We start from the raw sequence: 21,519 nt of genomic DNA, 5'->3' as shown, positions 1-21,519 counted from the left end.
GTATGTATCATGTCGAAGCGTTTTGTAGCTTCACAGCTAATGAATAATTTAAAAGAGGACAACGGTGGCTCGCCGTGTCATAGAGTTTGTCTGGTGGACAATGAATACTTCAGCCAACTTGATGACACCCGTCCTCGTCAAATGCACATGTAATACACTTTATACAAACAGTATATTTATTTCATTTATATTTATTCCATTTCCAGTCATCCATTTTCAACACCGCTTATCCTGAACAGGGTCACGGGGAGTTGGGTGGAAGTCAGTACAAGGTAACTTTTTATATTTTTTACTTGAGTTAATTTATCAAATGTATGTATTTCAACTCTTGAATTGTATGTACAGTCTTTTGAAAATGTCTTTTTTGCAGTTAAAGGCCTCACTTCAAGTAAAGACATAATGGGAGCCTTCCTGGGACTGTCTTCAGCTCAGTGCATCATTTCCCCCAGCGACCCGTGAGGAGTTACCGTCCAGACAAATATGTATAAATACTGCCGCAAGTAATGTTTTCCTTCTGTGAAGTGCTGCACGGGATGAGTTGACACATGTGCCTTGAGACATATAAGAAAAATGAGAGTCTTGCGGGTTTTTCCCACTTCAACTATTTTCTGTTCTCTCTTTTTTCAAGCGCCCAACGGCTCTTGTGTTGGATTCTGCGGTTGCCATGGAGACAGAGTCACCCACGTGGCTCGTCATAAGGAGCCTCTTGTCCACGTCAACACAGCTGCTTGCTCTGTCCTTCACTGTGTAAATTGGAGTCCGTCAATGACCAATACCCAGGCCTTCCGGAAGTAACGCCTTCACGATATGTAGGTCCACTTTTGGAGTTTAGTAAATCTTGGAAAACTCTTGATTGGGTCATCGGACCAAATATGGACATTTCCACCACTACCGCTGCTGCTGCTGCTGCTGCTGCTACTGCTGCTGCTTCTGAGTTAGTCAGAGAAATCTCGCCCATGTCAGTGCATGGCATGACGCAAGTGCTGGATACATATAGTGTGCAAACACCCACGATTTGAAGTGTGCATGAGAGAGGAAATTGCTGTTCCCACTCTCACTCATTGGCTCCACCTTCATGTCACCTCTTCTGTTTCAGGAAACAAAGTCAAAATTATTTATTACATCATGTTTTCAGATGGTTGGCTTCACTTTAATTGCTGATCGATGCCGTTTAGTCATCAAACACTGTGAGGTTGACAGATTCAAAGTAAAAATCAACACAATAGCAGGTTCAAGATCAGTACCACATATTTTTTTTGAATGTAATACAAAGAAAATGCCGTTATTCTGCTACTAAGGGAGCTAATCTTAGATTCAAGACTTAAGTTCTGTTTCTTCTTTGGAGCTTTGGTTTGGTTTGATTTAATTTGTCTTGAGATTCAAGATTTCTGTCAGTCTTGAACTCAAAGAATGTCTTACCTTGAGTAGATAAAACCACTATTTGTAGAAGTGCAGTCTTGACTCATGCAATGGTGTCTCTTAATAGCTAATTTTGTTTTTTTTAAGTGCAAAAGGCTCATCAGTGGAAACATATGTCAGTCGGATTGTCCTCAATAGCTCCACAGCTGGCCAATTTTTGAACGTATTCATGACATCAACGTGATGAACTTGTGATTTTTCTTTTACCCTTAAGGGTGGGTGCACTGTCACATGTTGACAAGAGTACTGTATTCATAAGATAAACCTCGAAATGGCTTCCTCTAAACAAAGCCTTGCTCTGCAGCTGCCGACCCTGTGAAGAAACCCACTGGAGAAGTCAATAGAGTATTTGTCAACATGGCCATTTACATGATTCACCACGTTGAACATGAACACAGCTGGTCTGTGGGGAAGGAGGTGAGGTAGAGGTAGCGGGGCGTTGCAGGGCTGGGGACAAGTGAGGGGGAAGCTTCAGTTGAGTCATGAACAAGTTTGAAAACTGTCACACAGCGCCATCGCGTGGCAAGGCCCTGAACCAGGCTTGAACCATCAATATGCAAATCACTCAAGAGGACATTCTGTACCCACCCATGAAATGTCCAGCAATCCTTACACCAAATACAAAAATATGCGCCTGTTGCTAAATGTAACTGTGGTTGTTGTAAATGTGATTCCCAATTATTCTTTAAAATATAAAATAGCTCTGGCATTGCGCTAAACTGGCGGGGTTTTTTTTTTTATCCTGCCGTATTGATAAACTAACACGTACAATTTAGCACACGTTTTGAGAAGTGGTGTGCAGACCAGAGATGGGCAATAAATGCAATTAAATGCTGGGGGGGGGCACAATTTTCATTAGTGCTATTGTGGGGGCACATAGCACCATGCACTTCCAAACCAGATGTTCAAGTTCAAGCCAACTTTATTGTCAAATGTGCACTATGTGCAACATACAGCACAGATGGAATTTCTTTCCTCTCAACCACAGGCGAGAGAGTTACAAAATGACACACTAATACAACTCAACACATAAGACACAGACAGTCGTGCAATCTTAAATTAAGATTTTTTCTGCATGCACTTTGTTGCTTGAAGCCTTTATAGATGAAAGAGGAGATGATCAAAGTGTCCTTTCACCAGTTGATCAAAGACATGCTCAAATTGTGCACACGTCTACTACAAGCTAAGTTTGAAAGCAAACAAGGTGTAGCGTCATTGGGGTGGCGACCGAATGCCCTCTATTGACCTTGTTCAGAATTTATACTGTACTACTGTATTGCAAGCTTCTACTGGGCCATCGATAACCAATTTTCTTGTCATATATACGAAAACCTTTATTAGTCTGTTGTTGTCAAACGTCAGTTCTCCTGAGTCTCATTATCTCGTGAAACTGTACCTTATAACATAACCGACGTGTGTTGGTATTTGACAACTGTTCGTAATAATTGCAACGTCCAAGGCAAATGGTTGACGTACATCTCCAGTTGATACCTCTCCACAGACCCGACTATAGATCGTCTCGTCGTGCGGACGATTACCTGAGATTTCGCAGTGGTGTGAATTAAAAACGTATTTTACGACAAGATTCGTTTGTTCGTTTAAAAATATATATTTGCATGTACGGTACATCTAAAACGTCTCAAAGGATTCCCGTTAATCTGCGATGGTTGTGAATGGCGTCACGACCTAGGCGGCCGGTGCGCTCTCTGATTGGCGGAGAGCCGTCATCCGGGTACTACGCTACGACTGGCTCATTAGCTAAAGGTACCAATATGGCGGAGGTAAGAGGGAAAACAGGGGAGAAGCGATTGCTCTTAAATCGATATTTTTATCATTTTACGTCGCGTTTTCCCGATGTTTTGCTAGCGATTGGAGAGAATGTGTTTTTTGCCGGCCGTATAGCGTGGGTTGTGTCCAAAATTATGTTTATTATTTAATCGGAGATGTGCCCGAATGTCTGAAGTGATCCTGCACTACAAGGCCGCTGCGCCTTCGCTCTCAGCTGCTTCGGTATAGCGGCGGTGTAAATTGATACGTAAATTTTAACATTTGCTTTGGGTGGGGGAACGCATATTCTGTGCGTATTTTGTGGAGGCGAATGAAAGAAACCTACAGTTTAAGTAATTTATTCGCCACCGCGTTGTCGTTACCGGTAACTCAAAAGCCGTCCAATGTTACACCGCGCCAAACGAAATGTTCATGTTTACATGCATCGACATTTGAGGGTTTCCCATCGGTGTTCTGATGTTAGCTCGCTTGCTTAGTAGCGTCGCTTCCAAATGTCACTTTCTTCTCCGTGATATTTGGTTTAAATATTCTCGTGTCTCGCGGTTGCCATTTGTTGAAGATTTATGTGACAGAATTTGTCGATGTGTCGTATATGCGGCTTCTGTCGTAGCCGCCTACCGTCGTTCAGGTAACGGTAAATGCCCATTTTCTTCGCTCGTTTCGAACCACATTTTTAGACTAATTCCACGTTTTCCTGCCTTAGAATTCGAGTTCTCATTCTTCGAATATTTTGTATTTTTTGTGTTCAATGCTTATTTAGATTTTTCTCTGTCCCCCCACCACTCAGGCTTCCATTGGGAGTTCAAGTCCAGGTAAGTGTCGTATACGAAAAGCTTATGAGTGATGCTGTCGGTGTCTTATGAAGGCGTTTTTGAGCCACACTGATACACAACGATATTATAGTCCAAATAAAACAGCGGCATATTTTGGAGAGAAAAATATTTTTCTTGTTGATTAAAAAATCCCTAGCTATGAGATTACATGTACACATTTTCTAGATTATATATGAATGTTACATAGAATGTTTTTTTTTTTGGTGAAACGTTTCTTAGTTATTGAGGTTGGCAAATGAGAGAAAATGGTTGTGTTTTAAAGAAAAAAACTAATGTTTTCGAGGAAACCATTTATTTGTTTTTTTCCTACCAAAGTCGTATATTTTCACGAAAAAAATAATTTGGAGACAATTTCGAAACAAGTCTTATGTTTACAACATAAAATTTATGAACATAAAGTATTTTTTCCAGATTAAAAAAAACAGACATTTTCACCATCAATAGCATGTTTATTAGGCTTTAGACGATCAGGATTTTTGGGGCCGATCAGTTAGTAAAAAAAATAATGATAAACCACCCATCCGATCAAATATAACCTATTTCCTGTATATTACTGCATATTACAGTCGAATGTCGTTTCACCGTAGCCCGTTTACATTTTCACCGTGAGGACGTTCAAATTGCAAACTCCCGATTTCACTTAATTCATTTTGCTTACAACAAACACCTTTATAATGTAATCGTCATGATAACGACCAGATTTTTCTCACAAAATAGTGAAAATGCCTTTGTGACAACGAACTGCGGGAAGCTAACTGCCACCACAACTTTGCTTAAGAACAAAATGTACAGCACAAGAGTCCCCTCCTTTGCTTAGCAACGCGACTCATCGACTCGGAACATTGTGATACTTTTTGCCATAGCTCAAAGAGGCACCGCCTTGTCCTGAGTAAATGGTCTGAAAATATGTCTTGTAAACGGAAGCGAAGCTCAGCCGATACTATATAAATTGACAACAGTTGGCTTTGTCAGCGGCACTGGCAGTTGCCGATGGCGGGTAAAATTTACTGACTGAATGTTTTAGAAGATGAAGTAGGAACGCTACAGTTGTTCATTTCATGTCGTATAAAATCATTTTTTTCTTGATACACACGTACATGTAATTGTCATGTTTACACTATATTACACTTTCATGTTTTTCCATCGATAAATGTTTATCCTGTATCATATATCATAGTTGGTGAACATTTTTATTGGAAATAGTTACAATGAACTACCGTTATAGCGTACAGTCCCTCGAGGTACGTCGTAGCGTGTGTGTGTGTATTTTCATTCGATTGAAACAAAGAGAAAGATTTGTCTTATTCCTATTTGATGAGAGTTTATCTGTAGTTTCTTGATGACATCACCACAGTAGTATACACAATAAAAGTACAGATCGAGGCATGGCCGAGACAGATCTGCCACTACTCGGCGATTAAAACGACACCATCATTGTAAAATTGAAGCAAATTTTTAAATAGTTTTTGAGTTTTTTTTTTTTTTGGTCCTTTCCTTTCCTACACAGTTGGCTCTTTGTCGTCGGAAGATCATGACTTTGACCCGACTGCAGAGATGCTAGTTCATGAGTACGATGATGAGAGGACCCTGGAGGAGGAGGAATCTCTAGAAGGCGGAGCCAATATCAGCTCTGAAATTGCAGATTTGGAGAAGGTAAACTAGATACCTTGTTCGGTACGCTAACATATTGTTTCGATGACAGATTAGTCAGTGAACTCATGTTAACCACCAAAACAGTTTTGTTTAACTGTGGTTGACATCAAAGATGCAGGTAGAGGGCACGCCCGCACGCATGTATGTGCGATTGTGATTGTTGCATTTACGAGCAGGGCAACCGGACCACTCAGAACATGGCATATTTGCCACAAGCTCTCAATGGCAACGCAACAATGAAACCGATATTTTTCAATGATTTTGAACAACTATTTGAGTGTCGCAGTTCCACTGTACAATGCGTACATCATGCAGACGATGAAAACGTTTCCTCCATCCTCGTCCCCAGGAGGGTAACATGCCTCTGGAGGAGCTGCTGGCCATTTATCGATACGAGGCCTCAGCTGGTTCCAGTATAGACAGCTCCTCTGGCGACCTCACAGACGAGCTGCCCGACATGACTTTGGACAAGGTGAGCCTCACTCGCCTCACCGCAATATGTGATATTTTGCAAGATTGTCGGTCAACCTGACTCATTTCTTCTTAGGAGGAAATTGCTAAAGACTTGTTGTCTGGCGACTACGAGGAGGAGACCCAGTCGTCAGCGGATGACCTCACCCCGTCAGTGACCTCCCACGAGGCCACCGATTTCTTCCCCAGAACACTTCGATGTAAGCAACATACACCAATTCATACTTCCTCATCTTTAATGTTTAAATGGTAGTTATATTTATTTCAAGTTTCATTGATACATTGAAAAAAATCTAGTTTTTTGTTTTCTTTAATGGAAGAACTAGCAAATTCCATACAGTGATCACAGAGCGGAGATTTTAACCCCAAACCTCAGAACTGTGAACCAGACATTATAATTACCCCCCCCCCCACACACACACAAAAGTGTAAAAAAAAGCTGCATTTTTCATTTGTGAAAAAAGATCATTCTTTAAAAAAAACCTGTAAATCTGCGCTTGCATCATAGATCAATTAGACAGGATTTCTTATGGATGGGCACCGAGACCCGAGAACAAACTGGCCCTGTGGCTGAATTAAAAAAAAATGCTGTATCGATAAGCTCCATCCTTAACAGTGCAGATCCAGGTCTTGGGGGGGGGGGGGGAAATAATTTGTGATTGATTTTGCCTATATTAACGTTCTTTCTTTCAACCTCTAGCGCCATTAATTCTCGCTAACTTGAAAAGTCGAGCTGTGAAAGCAAATTCTTTGATCGAGGACGGTATATATAGGCTTTATATATATTTGTATATCCAACTTTAGAAGTTGCGCTCTATACAATGCAGCTATCCAGTGAAATGCAGATATATACAGTATGTTATATGTGTTTCCGTTTTGGACAAGCATGCCTTTCACTGGAAATTTTAATGAGCTCTTGAAAATGCAGTAGTGGTATAAATTGTATTTGTCCCTTCAGCCAACGCTGTCTCTGATGGGGATAAAGATTCAGAGTGTGAAGATGATGGTCCAAGTCCAGAAGACTCCAGAAAGGTACATCATATATGACATATTGAAACAAAAGGAGGCACTTGTAGCATCTTCATGAATTGAATTGTCAATGTGTTGTTTTTTTTGAATTTATAAAAAGGAAATAATGGTGGGCGCTGAGTACCAAGCGGAAGTTCCTTTCACCATCTGCCACTACACGGAAGATGAGAAAGGTTAGCTACTTGTTCTCGGCGAACGAACTCTGCTTTGCAACATTACCGTTGACCTCATGCTACCTCCGCTTTTGTTTTGCAGTGTATGAAGATGAAGATGAGCTCATGTGGCGTCCGGGCACGCTGCCAGAGAGCAAGGTCAGGAGCTTCCTGACCGACGTCCTGTCACGGACAACGGACGAGAAGACGACGCACGACAAACCACATGTTCGAGACAATGAACAAGTCAGTTCACTCGTCATATCTTTGGGATAAGTTCGACGGAGTGGCAGTTAATTTTGACGGAAAGAAAATATCTATTTGGTTCTTGGAAAAACACAGTATCCGTTTTATCTCCCACAAATGTCTGCACCTCATTTGTTACAATAACAGCTTCATTTAATAATTAAATGCTCTCGCTTCGCAAACGGTGGCAGGGTGTGTTTATTTGCTCCACCGCAGGCAGGCAGGGGAGGCATTGCAACCTTTGTGTACACAATGTTACAAAAACATTAGATTTGTCATTTCGAACAAAAAGTATGGCGGAATTGCAAGACAAGACGGAACAGTGTGTCAGCATGGACGCACACAACATAGTGCATCTGGAGTTGATTGGAACGTCAACTCTCATCCGACATTGTCAAAAGTAGGGCCGAACGATTAATTACATTTGCAATGTCATCGTGATTTGACAAAAGGTGATTTAGTTACCGCATAGACTGCGATTTGATGGGTCATTACTGTATTGAGAAGCGGAGGGGGTAGAAGGGGGCACGGAGGCCTTTCGGAGCAGGCGGGGCTGAGGCACTCGATTTCAGTAAGTTTCCGCTTCACGAGACATTGAGGTGAGGCTCTATAAAAATGCTTGGTCTTTTTCGCTTCGCAAGTTAAAAAAAAATGTGGAGGAGCCTTCACCGAGTATTTTGTCCTGTTTTGGCTGCCGTTTTGCATGTCTGAAGACTTTCGGATGTATGTATTATGTGTTATTTCAATTATTTATTTTCCTCGTAGGAGAGAGATGTAAGAAAAAAGTTGACTTGGATTTACGTGTCTCTGATGTTAACCAATTGACTTCAGATGATAACTTTTCAAGATGTAAGAAAAAAGGGCAATGGAATATGCACGACGGTACAGCTTGCGAACCATTTACTTCTGCATGCAAAAAAGGCTGGCATCTATTTTTCATAAACGGATTGTGTCCATCACGTTCTAGAGTTCGGGGCCAGTATTTGAGGGAATTATGGCTTTTGACGTCGATTTTACCACTCTACCGTGTACCCATTTTACAATTGTTATGCATGTGTGCACAACTCTAGTCTAAATGCTTACAGAGGCCTTGTCTCCACATCCTCTTCACTCTCATCACACAGGCTTTGTTTGAGCTCGTCAAGTGTAACTACAACACCCATGAGGCGCTTGAGCAATACTGTAGCCACCTAAAATCCTCGAAAGGTAAGCCAAGTCAACAGGACGTGCATCACAACAACAACAACAAAAAACTTGAATGGCAACACATGAAGTGGTGATTGTGATCACCGGTGCAAAGCGGTGAAAAATGCCTCTCACGTTTCCAGCTGAGGTATCATATCAAAGCATAAATGTCAACCCTTTGTCAGAAGATGTCCATGCGACATAAATTAACAAGCAGGACTTTTCGGCAGATATATTTTCACCGGCAGCCAATTCTGGACCAAGTCTGAAAAGACATGTAAAAACGTCTTTGGGAGTGATCTTGGTTTATTCACACTCATTGCCAAAGAAAACGTTTGGATTTTTTGGACTCTTAATTGTGGCTAATTTGGCAATCCATTTATATTGCCAAACAGAGAATGTGTTCCTTCAATAAATCTTGAACTCCAGTAATGTCAAATTTCTTCTGGCAAATCAGATCGGTTTGCGTAGCAGAATTCATTCTTCAGTATTTTCCGATACCCAAAATCAAGTGACTTGGACTTGGGTCAACTTAGCCCGAAAAAGGTGGTGTTTTCTTTTTATTGATATGAAGATGTTTTGAAATTGTTGCTTCCAGAAAAATCTCCCCCGTGGTCTGAGGAGGAGTGCAAGAACTTTGAACATGCTCTGCAGATGTATGACAAGAACTTTCACCTCATTCAGAAACACAAAGTGAGTTTTGCTCCGGCGACGCGCAGAAAAAAGATTGGGCGCATGGCCAGTTGTTGAACGGCTTTCTTTCCACACCAGGTGACAACACGAACGGTAGCGGAATGCGTCGCGTTTTACTACATGTGGAAGAAGTCGGAGCGCTTTGACTTCTTTGTGCAGCAGAATCGCTTCGGGAAGAAAAAATACAGCAGCTATCCCGGTGTCACGTGAGTTCGACATCCACACCGCAGTTTTTGTGCTCCATTCCAAAAAAGATCAATGCTCAAATGAAATGAAAAACCTTGCGTTTGGTGCCCAGAGACCTCATGGACCGGCTCGTTGACGAAGCGGAGGGTTTGGCCGTGGACAGTTCGTCGTCTGTGTGCTCGGGAGGTGGCGGGAGCGGAAGGGTGGAAAGCGCGACGGATCAACAGCTCAGCCTGCTCAACTCCATCACTGCCAGTGACCTCACAGGTCGGTCCTCCATACACACCGCACCCATATGGGTACTCAATGACACAACATGAATGTAGGAAATAATGGAAAGCTAACGGCATTTGAGGTCAGCTCACATTTATAGATGGCTTTTATCCGGCCCAACAAGCAACGATAGTCTCGACGGTCGTTGATTATTTGTTTGTTGTTGCTTTGGCAAGTGTCTCTCTCTTTCTCTCGCTCTCTCTCTGTGTGGTTCTTACCCTTGTTCGAAGCACCGAACCCAACCATTTCATATGCACAATCACCGAACCCTTCATTAGTGAAAAATAAAAATTTTTGTTCATTTTATTTTTTACAAATTCAAGACATAACAAACGCATTTATTAAAAACAGAAAAAATAAACACAATTCGTGTAATTATAAAATATACATTTTTTAATTGTGCACAATATTAACCAAGCAGGCGAGTCGTAACTACTTGACATTTTGAGTCTGATTTGTCTTAACCACCATGGCAGAGGCTCTGTTGAACCCCTGAGACCGATTCATCGAACCCTAGGGGTTTGATCGAACCCGGGTTAAGAACCACTGATGTATATATTTCTGAGGGCAGCCCGGTGGTCCAATGGTTAGTGCATTGACCTGACCACAATGCAGAGGTACCGGCTTCAATTCCAGCTCCGGCCTCTCTGTGTGGAATTTGCATGTTCTCCCTGGGTGTGCGTGGGTTTTCTCTGGGTGCTCCGGTTTCCTCCCACATTCCAAAAGCAAGCATGGCAGGCTCATTGAACACTCTAAATTGTCCTTATGTGTGAGTGTGGATGGTTGTTCGTCTGTGTGTGTCCTGCCATTGGCTGGCAACCGGTTGAAGGTGTCTCCCGCCTACTGCCCGAAGACAGCTGGGATGGGCTCCAGCACCCCCGCGACGCTGAGTGAGAATAATTGGATCGGAAAATGGATGGATGGATATATTTTTGAGCAATAATCTTTGAATGAAAATCAGCTGTTTGTTTTCGCCGCAGCTCTGAGCAACAGCGTGGCGACGGTGTGCAGCCCGGCCGAGGTGACGTGCTTAGACTCCTACAGCTTCCCCCCACTGGAGAGCCTCCACCGCACCTCCCTCAACCACGACGAGTCGCTGGGCTTCCCGTCGGGCGGCGCCGACGCCGACTGTCTCAACATGCTGGACGCCGGCTTCTACCACTCGGAGCTGGGCCAGCTGAGCGGCGTGTGCGTGGCCAAGGACTGCGAGCGGCCCTCCAAGAGACTCAAGCTGGCGCTGCAGCCGGACTCGTTCATAGGCGACGTGTCGGTGGGCAACCTGGCCGTGGACTTCGAAGCGCGACGGACCGCGCCGCACCACCACCGGATAACCGGCGCCAAAATGGCCGTGTCGGTCACGGACTTCGGCGAGCCCAACGGCTTTTTGAGCGGGCACGCGCGCCACCACGCGCAGCACGCCACAGCACTTCAGTCCGACTGATCTTCCTCATCCTCTTCCTTCCTTCTTCCCTTTTTTTGGGCGTGTACATAAGACTGACCTCATGTTATATATATCATGGTAAATATATATATATGTGTGTGGGTGTGTGTGTGTCTACACACACACACACTCACATCTGTGTGTATGCATATGTACATATGTTTGTGTGTGTGTGTACAGAACTATACTTTTTTCATTTTTTGTGTACTATGACATCAGTGATGTCTCTCATATAGAACTAAAATCTTGATTTCTCAAGAATTTATAATAGCCATTTTTTTGTTTTGTTTGTCACCACGGTTACGTCCATGTAGAGTGTGGTCAACAGTGCCCTGCCATTCTTCCTTTCCGCTGCCAAAATCATCTTATTTAGAAGGTGCTTATTTAAAAGTGGTACTTTTTTTCAAATCAGTGTTTGGTTTACAGGTACGTAGCAGTCGGCATGTTGCTCGCTTTTCAGTTTGTTCTTATTTGCGTGTGCCTGTTACGACTAGCAATCGGCTTTGCATTTTATTTTATACTTTTCAACAATGAAATTGAAATAAGATGTCCTGGGAAATAGTGACAGCCAAGTGTTTAAGAATAGATTTCAGTGGGGCCAAAAAAAAAAAAAAAGAAATTCCCATAATGTCTTTTGAAGTGAAGGCAATTTGCAAATTTCGGAGGGATTTACTGCCATAAATGAATGGAACAAATCCATTTGGCAAGAAACATGACGGCCTGTGCACTATGATCTGCGAATGATACTAAAAAAAAAAAATGTCAGCATGCTTAACTCCCTTGAGGCTGACGGCAGAAATTGAACTTTTGTCACCATGCAATGTGTGAGCCTTGTTAATATCCAACAGTCGGCAATTATTTTGACTCCCGTTTGTCATTTGAACGTTTTAATTGGCGAAATGGAGCACTTGTTAAAACCCAGTTGCTGTTCTTTGTTTTCGTCCGTGTAAATGTGATCATCACACGGTATAGACACGTTAGCAAAGGTTTAACTGCTGCACTTGCAGTGCTTGAAATCCGGTTGTCGTTCACTGTTTTTGTCCATTTTTCTTCATTTTGGCCACGATTTCTCGTCCTTTCTCACTCGGTAACTTTGGTTGCATCACAGGGTTAGCATAAACGGCGCGTGCCATTTGAATGGCGCGATTGGTATTGGATCACTCTTCATGGTTCGAAAAAAATATTCCCAACAATTCTCGTGGACTAAAACTCAATTCTACCTTGCTCATAGTTTGAGTTGGACAATAACCCTGCTGTTTAGCAATCTCTTAAACTTTTTAACCCCCCACCCGTGGACAACAACAATGAACTAAAACTATTTTAACCACCACGCGTTCACAATTTTTAACACTTCAATTTGTTCAATTTTGCCCAGAACACAATCTCCCGCCATTTTTGTTCACCCAAACAGCCCTTGCTTGTGTTTTAGAAATGTTGGCATAAAAAAAAAAGTTGTTTGAACAGCATGTCATAGGTAATGTGTTTTTATCTTATTTTATTTTTTTAAGGGGTGTCTAAGTGTTTTTGTATGAATTGCAATGTTGGCGCAAAGCCAGAAACGACTGTCCATCCCGTTGAAAACGACATAATTGGTCATCGTTGCTCCTTTTACACTTGGAACAATTATTGCGCTGACACTTTTACTTAATTTTGTGTTTTATGTCACATATGTCAAACTTTCAGTATTAGCTTTGTTGCCCGCACTGCAGTGTGTGTGTGTGTGTGTGTGTATTGAATGTTGGCCGTGTAGCAGAAAGTGGTTTTGGGAGCATACCATGGTTTTTGGGGGGGGGGGGGGGGGGGTCTTCACGTATCTATGCATTGTGCCACGTGAATGGTTCATTTCAGGGGCTGGACATGACACTCTGTGCGCGCGTGGGTTTGCAGTTACACACGCACGAGCACTTGGGGGCAACTCATTCATGCTTTCCATGGCATCTTTGATGTAAATAAGAATTAGCAAGTAGCCTTTAAAAAGTCTAATGACCTGACCTCTAATTGTCAATATGTGTTCATACAAAGCTTATTATTATTATTATTATTGTTTGTTTTCTAAATGGCCATCCATTGTAGATATGTACAGAATTTTGAGCCTTTTTTTTTCTCATTATACTGATTGACTTGGGATTGTTTAGCTTTTTCATTTTCTCTTTCTGTACAATGGAACTTCCGATGTGGGACGCACTTCCTGAAAATTTCAAAATCACGTCAAATGTTGGCATTCTGAAAAACAAGCAACTTTTTTGCCCCCTCCATCCCCGTTTGGCTATTCTTAGAAATGTGGCATCACAAGAAAAAGCAAAGAAGACGACATACGCACGAAGATGACGTCTCACTGAGCTGAGCTATCGTTTTCTTTTTACTCGCAAAATGTTGGCCTTCAAAAGTTGCTTTTAGGGCGTTGACCTTCATTGATTCCACTGTATTATGTTTCTTTCCCTTTGCCCCCAAATGTAAAGCAAAGATGCTCTTGCAAGCCCCCCCCCCCCGTTCCCCCCGTTCCCCCAGACTGTAAAATACCTCGTCCATCACTCAGTTTGTTAGCATAAACGTAAAAGAGAGGGGAAAAAAACCCAACTTGATCTTCCTGTATTTGTCTCGATGGCATGGCTGCTGGTCTTTGGGAGATGACATTTTGTATTTTTGTTTCGTGTTGTTTTTTTGTTTTGTTTGTTTAAAAAAATGCAGTAGGTGGTGGGTAGCTGTGCTATTTATTATTTCACTCTGTGGTTTGTACAAACACTTGTCAGAATGTAAAAGGCCATTTTAAAAGTGGTAGGTTTTTGAATTTTTTTTTTTTCCCACCATCCTGTGAACTCTGGAAAAATGTGATATTTTATTGGTGTGCGAGCGTGTTTGTGTGTGTGCATGTGCAAGCCGGCACGAAGCAAATTTAATTTTATATTTTTATTTTTGTTAAGTCATTTTACAGAAAAAAAATGGAAAAACAACCCAAAATACCTTTTGTGAATAAAACCCCTGCAGAAAAAAATCTATCCAGGATTCTAGACAATCAAAAAGGCATCGTTATGAGAAATGTTACAGAAGTTATCTTTATTGTTTATAAGAATTGTACATAGACATTCAGTTTTTTTTTCTTTGTGTTGTTTGTTTGCTCTCTTCTCACTCATTTTGTTAAACATTTTTTGTATTTTCTGTTGTACTTTAATACCTTGTGTACAGATCCAGAAATAAAAGCTCTGGAAAAATTAATATGCGTACATTTTTTTATTTAAAAGGGTGTTACTCCTTAATTTGAATATAAAAACAAAGTTGATGCATTTTTTGGATCTGTATCACACACACTTTGTTTCAACTGCAGTTCTTAAAGCGTACTTATAAATTGGGATTTCAGAGAAGGGTTTTAAACTAGAGCTTGGGGCCGGTTCGGGTTTTGAAGTAAGGTTTTAAACTAGGCTTTGGATTTAACAGTAGTGCTCTAAACTAGGGTCAATGTTTCAATGTAGGGTTTCAAATTAAGATTGTTTTCAATTTAGGGTTTAAATGATTAATAAACTCTCGTGAGTGTTTCAAATGACTTTCAAACCCAAGATTCAAGTCGAGGTGAAAAAATGTCTCAGAAGTGGGGTGAAAAGTATTGAGTGTTTTAAAAAAACTAACAGCAAGCAAAGGAAGTCGTGTTGAGCATTGCTTATAAATATAATTTATTAATCATTTTAAAAATTCTTTCTTACACTTTGTACAGAAAACAAGGAGAGCACAAAAAGATGTCATGACAAGCGTGCCTGATGCAACCAAAACAGTCACCACCAGGGCTCAACGTGTCAAGTCCAAATCACTGCCCATAGCAAAACGGTACAAGCACAGCCAAGACGTCCATCATGACAACCAATGGCAGTTTGCATAGTCGACAAAAAAAAAAACTAAACAAAAAAAAACAACAACAACAAAGTAAACATACTAACTACTTCCTAACTTTTTTTTCTAACTCTTAAAGTGACAGTACACAAGTGTACACACTATAGTCAAATAGAAAACACTTTTTTCCCCTTTCATTTCCATACAATAACAACACTGGATTTGTATGTCGAGTCCACGTGAAGAGTCCAGTGGCTAAAATGTCGACAAGCAAATTTTTGAAAATTAAGGGGAAAAAAAAGTCGATGTCATCGCCGTCGCCTTTGGGTTCCAGTTTGCATTTTAAATGCACCCTGTACACTTTTTGAATTAGCACTTACATAATGAAACAATCACAACATCCAACCGAGAAGCACACATTTTGGAGCAAACCCCAAAAGAGAAAAAGTGACAACTCCGACCCCCCCCCCCGCCCCCCCGAAAAAAACAAGCGTTTGCCTGCTACATACTGGTGTTTATATACTGTTTTTGTTGGATGTTATATATCCAGAAAATTGAATCATTAAAAAACAACTGCGTCATTTGATCAATTCTTTTTTTTTTGTTCTTGGAGGGGGGGCGGGTTAAAATTACGGACGCCTATACAAAACTGAGAATGTTGTTAGAATCATAAGCCTTTTAATTCCTCATTTTCAGTGGTGACCTAAAAAGAAATCGTGTTTTGATTAATAAATTATTTTCACAGAAATATATTTTTCCCTTGATTCAAAACACTAACTTTTAAAAGTTTTTTTTGTTGAAACAGAATGATTTACAAATCACATTTTTTATTCAAACATGGTGCATCAACCCCATAATAATGACATTAATAAAACAATCTGGCGTTGCTGTTGATAATGATGCAAAACGATTTAAAATGTAAGATGTTTTTATAATATTTCTATGTTGACTGCCAGTCAGCAAAGGCATCTGGCCCAGATTCGGCATGAAGCAGGGATCAGCTGCGATGCATATATGTGATTGATAATAGTAAATTGCACATTTGTTGAAGGAAATGTAAGGTGCTTCATGAAATGCAAAGTATGGTATCATTTTAATGGTCCGGCCCACTTGACATCTACCGAGCCCGTATGTGGCTCACCATGTGAAATGAGTTTGACACCAGTGATGTATATATAGTAAGGCGTTTTTAGCCGAAAAAAAAGACCATGTGTAGTAAGGCGTGTTTAGCCGAAAAAAGCCTGACCATGTACAGTAAGGTGTTTTTCGACCAAAAAAAGACCATGTATAAGTAAGACGTTTTTCGACGAAAAAAACGACCATGTAAAAGAAGGCGTTTTTAGCCGAAAAAAAAGACCATGTGTAGTAAGGCGTTTTTAGCCGAAAAAAGCCTGACCATCTACAATAAGGTGTTTTTAGCCGAAACAAAAAAACGACCACGTAAAGTAAGGCGTTTTTAGACGAAAAAAACGACCATGTATAGTAGGGTGTTTTTCAACCAAAAAAAGACCATGTATAAGTAAGACGTTTTTCGACGAAAAAAACGACCATGTATAGCAAGGTGTTTTGAGCTGAAAAAAAAACTACCTTGTACAGTAAGGCGTTTTTAGACGGAAAAAAAAACGACCACATATAGTAAGCCGTTTTTAGACCAAAAAAAACGACCATGTATACTAGGGCGTTTTTCAACCAAAAAAAGACCATGTATATGTAAGAAGTTTTTAGCCGAACCCCCCCCGCCCCCCCCCCCCCGACCATGTAGAGTAAGGCGTTTTTAGCCGAAAAAAACAACCACGTATATAAAGGCGTTTTTAGACGAAAAAACGACCATTTATAGTAAGGCCTTTTTGGACGAAAAAAACGCCCATGTATAGTAAGGCGTTTTTAATTGAAAAAAAACACCATGTATAGTAAGGCGTTTTTGTACGAAATTTTTAGTCTAAAAAAACGACCATGTATAGTAAGGGCTTTTTGGATGAAAAAAATGACAATGTATAGTAAGGCGTTTATAGCCGAAAAAAACCCAACCATGTATAGTAAGGCGTTTTTGGATGACATTTTTAGCCGAAAAAACGACCATGGATAGTAAGGCCTTTTTGGACCAAAAAAACGACCATGTATATAAGGTGTTTTTGGACGAAATCTTTAGCCGAAAAAAATGACCACGTATAGTAAGGCGTTTTTAGCCGAAAAAAAAAACAAATATAGAAAGGCGTTTTTGGATGAAATTTTTACCCGAAAAAAACGACCATGTATATAAGGCGTTTTTGGACAAAATTTTTAGCCGAAATAAAAAACGACCATGTATATAGTAAGGCGTTTTTAGGCGAAATAAAAACGACCATGTATATAGTAAGCCGTTTTTAGCCGAAAAAAAACCGACCATGGATATAAGGCGTTTTTGGATGACATTTCTGGCCGAAAAAAAAACTACCATGTATAGTAAGGTGTTTCTGGACGAAAAAAATGACCATGTATAGTAAGGCGTTTTTAGCCGAAAAAAAACGACCATTTATAGTAAGGCCTTTTTGGACGAAAAAAAACAACCATGTATAGTAAGGCGTTTTAGCCGAAAAAAACGACCATGTATACCATGGCGTTTTTAACCAAAAAAAAATGACCATTTTGGTTTTTTTAGATATAAATTTCGTCCAAAAACGCCTTACTATACACGGTCGTTTTTTTCGGCTAAAAACGCCTTACTATACAGGGTCGTTTTTTTCGGCTAAAAATTTCGTCCATAAACTCCTTACTATACATGGTCGGTTTTTTTCGGATAAAAATTTCGTCCAAAAGCACCTTACTATACATGGCGTTTTTTTTAAAATACAAATTTCGTCCAAAAACGCCTTACTATACATGGTCGTTTTTTTTTCGGCAAAAAATGTCGTCCCAAAACGCCTTACTATACATGGTCGTTTTTTTCATCCAAAAACGCCTTACTATACATGGTCGTTTTTTTTCGGATAAAAATTTTGTCCAAAAGCTCCTTACTATACATTGTCGTTTTTTCGGATACAAATTTGGTCCATAAACGCCTTACTATGCATGGTCGTTTTTTTCGGCTAAAAATTTTGTCCAAAAACGCCTTACTATACATGGTTGTTTTTTTCGGCTAAAAAGTTTGTCCAAAAACGCCTTACTATACTTGGTCATTTTTTTCGGCTAAAATTTTCGGCCAAAAATGCCTTTCCATACATGTTTTTTTTTTCGGCTAAAAACGCCTTCCTATAAATGGTCGTTTTTTTCGGCTAAAAACGCCTTCCTATACATGGTCGTTTTTTTCGGCTAAAAATTTTGTCCAAAAATGCCTGACTCTACATGGTCGTTTTCTTCGTCCAAAAAGGCCTTACTATACATGGTAATTTTTTTCGGCTAAAATTTTCATCCAAAAATGCCTTTCCATACATGTTTTTTTTTCCAGCTAAAAACGCCTTACTATATATGGACGTTTTTTCGGCAAAAAAATTCGTCCAAAAACGCCTCACTATACATGGTCGGTTTTTTTCGGCTAAACATTTCGTCCAAAAAGGCCTTACTGTACATGGTCGTTTTTTTCGGCTAAAAATGCCTTACTAATTATACCTGGTCATTTTTTTCTGCTAAAAACGCCTAACTGTACATGGTCGTTTTTTTTCGGCTAAAACTTTTCTCCACAGATGCCTTCCTATACATGGTCGGGGTTTTTTTGGGTCCAAAAAGGCCTAACTATACATGGTTGTTTTTTTCGGCTAAAAATTTGATCCAAAAACGCTTTACTATACATTGTCTTTTTTTCGGTTAAAAACGCCTTACTATGCATGGTCGTTTTTTTTTCGTCCAAAACTAACTATACTATACTATACAAAAAAAAAAAAAAAAAAAAAAAAACGGATACTTCATACGTGACCATAAAGTTAATTTAAAACTTAGTACCTCAATTCAAAAACTAAATCTGACGTTGAAAAAAATGTTGTTTTGTATTTTTAAGACTGCATATGAAAATAAACTGAATTTAATTTTCAGTGAGGATCAAATACAGTTTCAAAGAAAAAAAGTATATCGTTTCAAATTCAGATTGTACAATTCAGATTCAGTTATTCAATATGATTCAGAGTAAAATATTTAAATCCATCCATTATCCGAGCCACTGACCAAATATTCCAATGACCAAATATGTGAGGTTCACAAATTATAACAATAAACATATTTTTATAGCAGTCGTTTTTGAGACTTTTTTTAAAATGTGGGTCAAATATGGCTCATGAAATATGTGGCTTAGTTGAGGTTGAATTCAGGCTGATATCAGGAACCTGTTCTGGGCCAGCGTCGGGCCGGAGTAGAGCCAGATATGGTTTTACAATGCGGCTCAGATCTGGGCCGAATGCGGCCCACATCATGGATGCCAGACGTGGGCCACTGCAGGACCGTCATTCATTGAGGTATGTGGGCCGAGTGTACGTGCCGTGTCTGCCCCAGAGCTGGGCCAGACCAATTTTGCTGACTGGGCTGCTCTTACAAAAAAAACTCTTTCAAATATTTATCTTATTGTTTAAATACATTAAATATCTTTTTGTAATAATGAATCCCAAGGCCTCAAATATATTTTGACAACCAAAATATGGAAAAAATAAACATAAAAAATAAATTCATGCTTTGAGATTGATTTCTAAATAACTTTTTTGGGGGTTCATCTAAAAAAATAAATATAAAAAACGCGGTGACATGGACATTTTTTGAAAACCTAAAATCTAACTCAAATAATTAGTTATTATCACAACTACAATAATCTTCAATGAGGAAAAAATATGTGAATTTACTTAACATCTGACAATCATGTATTTACATGAGTCATTAAACTGAAAAGACAAGTAAACTGTTTTATCAAGGCCACTGGATGGCACTAGAGATCAAGAAAGACATGGTGGTGATGTGACAACACACCAAAATTGCTCTGGATGAATAATCCATGACATATTTTGAAAAAAAACAACACAGGTGTATTAATCATGTGGTGCGATCGCCGCCTTGTCCTCTTTCTTATACCCCCTGCTGGTTGTTCGTCATTACGAAAAATAATACTGCTTTTTGCAGTTGTAACTCATAGGCTCTCTTGCCATGGCTTGCATTCATTCAATAATAATTAGTATCATGAAATAAAAATAGGAATAATAACAAGGGAGAATCTATTGTTCGCATGTTCTCCCGCTCATATCAATACATCTGCACTTCACGCTCGCATCGGTGAAACCGGTCGATTCATGACAGGATCTGAGTGGAGGCGGGCTTATTGTGGCTTGGCAGGACCTCTGGTTAACAGTTGCAACACGGCACGGCCTCTGAGTAGCCGTGTCGTTTCGTCTCTTGCATTTTTAAAAATTGTAAATGTATACATGTTTGAGCTGGCTTTCGTTTACCATGCTAGCAGTTAGCATTCATCGCCAACGTTTTCCCTCCAACTATGTCCTTATCTTGCGTTATGAGCCCACGACATACAATGCCAATTTTTCAACAACATAGCTCGTTTGGATCGTTCCCGACGGATGAAAGCCGTAAAAACACTCCTCAAAGCGTCTTTCAAGCTATGTTCCATTTATGCTCGCTAGGGGTTAGCAAGTGTCCCTCAGGCCACAACATAAAAACAGTGTCTATGCACTGGAGCTCCTATTTAGCTCACTTTGTTAGCTCACTACTTACAATGCCACTTTTATCCCCAGCCATTCAACTAAACAGTTTGTTCCCGACAGGCTGACAGTCGTACACTCACCCGTCAAAACATTTTTTTCTTAAACTAGCTTCCTTTTATGCTCGCCAGCGTTTAGCAAACGCTTTCCCTGAATTCATGTCCTTAGCTCGATCCCTTTAGCTAGCAGTTTGCAACAATCGCTAACGCTTTTCTTCTATCCTTAGTTTGTTTTCTTGGCCCGCTACCGACGATGCCACTTTTAAGTAACATCGCTAGTTTAGCTCATTCTAGGCAAGTAAAAAGACACTGCTTTTATTTAGTTCGTTTTTTTTTTTTTGGTCGTTCTGCTCGCGTCCCCCTGGGTTAGCCTGGCCCGCGTACATGGTCACACCCGTTGCCATTTGTCCACAGTCGTTGGTCCCTAACCCGGTCAGTGTTCCACGGTCATGGAGCAGAAGTTGCTATCATGTCGACCCATCTCTTCCAGCACGGCCGCCAGTTCGTTGAGGTCCCCGTCGGGGAAATGCTGGGCCTCCCACAGGTCCAGGATGACACCTGTCGGACTGGACTTGGTGGCGAAGTAGTTCAAGTACCTGAGGAATGCCAAAAACAAACATGAAGCTCACGTTCACCGTACAGTGGTGCCTTGACGCTTTGAGAATTTTT

General features: G+C 40.4%; 2 protein-coding genes across 4 annotated transcripts in view; one reads left to right on the top strand and one right to left on the bottom strand.

Annotated features, from left to right (window-relative positions):
• The first annotated feature begins 2,697 nt into the window (after window positions 1-2,697).
• mier3b (mesoderm induction early response 1, family member 3 b) lies at window positions 2,698-15,659 on the top strand. Its single transcript, XM_052068461.1, has 14 exons — window positions 2,698-3,200; window positions 3,995-4,019; window positions 5,548-5,693; window positions 6,043-6,165; window positions 6,241-6,364; window positions 7,123-7,196; window positions 7,294-7,366; window positions 7,449-7,591; window positions 8,716-8,797; window positions 9,375-9,469; window positions 9,548-9,675; window positions 9,768-9,922; window positions 10,909-12,889; window positions 12,922-15,659. Exons 1-13 carry the CDS (start codon window positions 3,093-3,095, stop codon window positions 11,367-11,369), a joined length of 1,737 nt encoding a protein of 578 aa, XP_051924421.1. The 5' UTR covers window positions 2,698-3,092; the 3' UTR covers window positions 11,370-12,889; window positions 12,922-15,659.
• A 4,032-nt stretch (window positions 15,660-19,691) lies between these two features.
• LOC127602372 (netrin receptor UNC5C-like) overlaps window positions 19,692-21,519 on the bottom strand; it is a 156,170-nt gene continuing 154,342 nt past the window's right edge. For 2 of the 3 annotated variants that reach the window (XM_052068440.1, XM_052068441.1), the window contains one exon: window positions 21,164-21,446. In XM_052068440.1, the coding sequence (XP_051924400.1) occupies window positions 21,284-21,446 (163 nt within the window). In that variant the 3' untranslated portion in view covers window positions 21,164-21,283. Of the gene's footprint in view, window positions 20,832-21,163; window positions 21,447-21,519 lie in introns of those variants that run through there. The other variant, XM_052068442.1, reaches the window with a different exon arrangement.

This window comes from Hippocampus zosterae, chromosome 6, assembly GCF_025434085.1.
Source record: "Hippocampus zosterae strain Florida chromosome 6, ASM2543408v3, whole genome shotgun sequence".
Taxonomy (NCBI): Eukaryota; Metazoa; Chordata; class Actinopteri; order Syngnathiformes; family Syngnathidae; genus Hippocampus; species Hippocampus zosterae.
This window is presented reverse-complemented; position numbering and strand designations above follow the sequence as displayed.

Bases quoted from the DNA above. Each gene is read 5' to 3' on its own strand.
- mier3b (XM_052068461.1), top strand. From the start codon at position 3,093: ATGGCGTCACGACCTAGGCGGCCGGTGCGCTCTCTGATTGGCGGAGAG. The intron at 7,367-7,448 runs GTTAGCTACTTG...TTTGTTTTGCAG, and splicing joins CTACACGGAAGATGAGAAAG to TGTATGAAGATGAAGATGAG. The intron at 8,798-9,374 runs GTAAGCCAAGTC...TGTTGCTTCCAG, and splicing joins CCACCTAAAATCCTCGAAAG to AAAAATCTCCCCCGTGGTCT.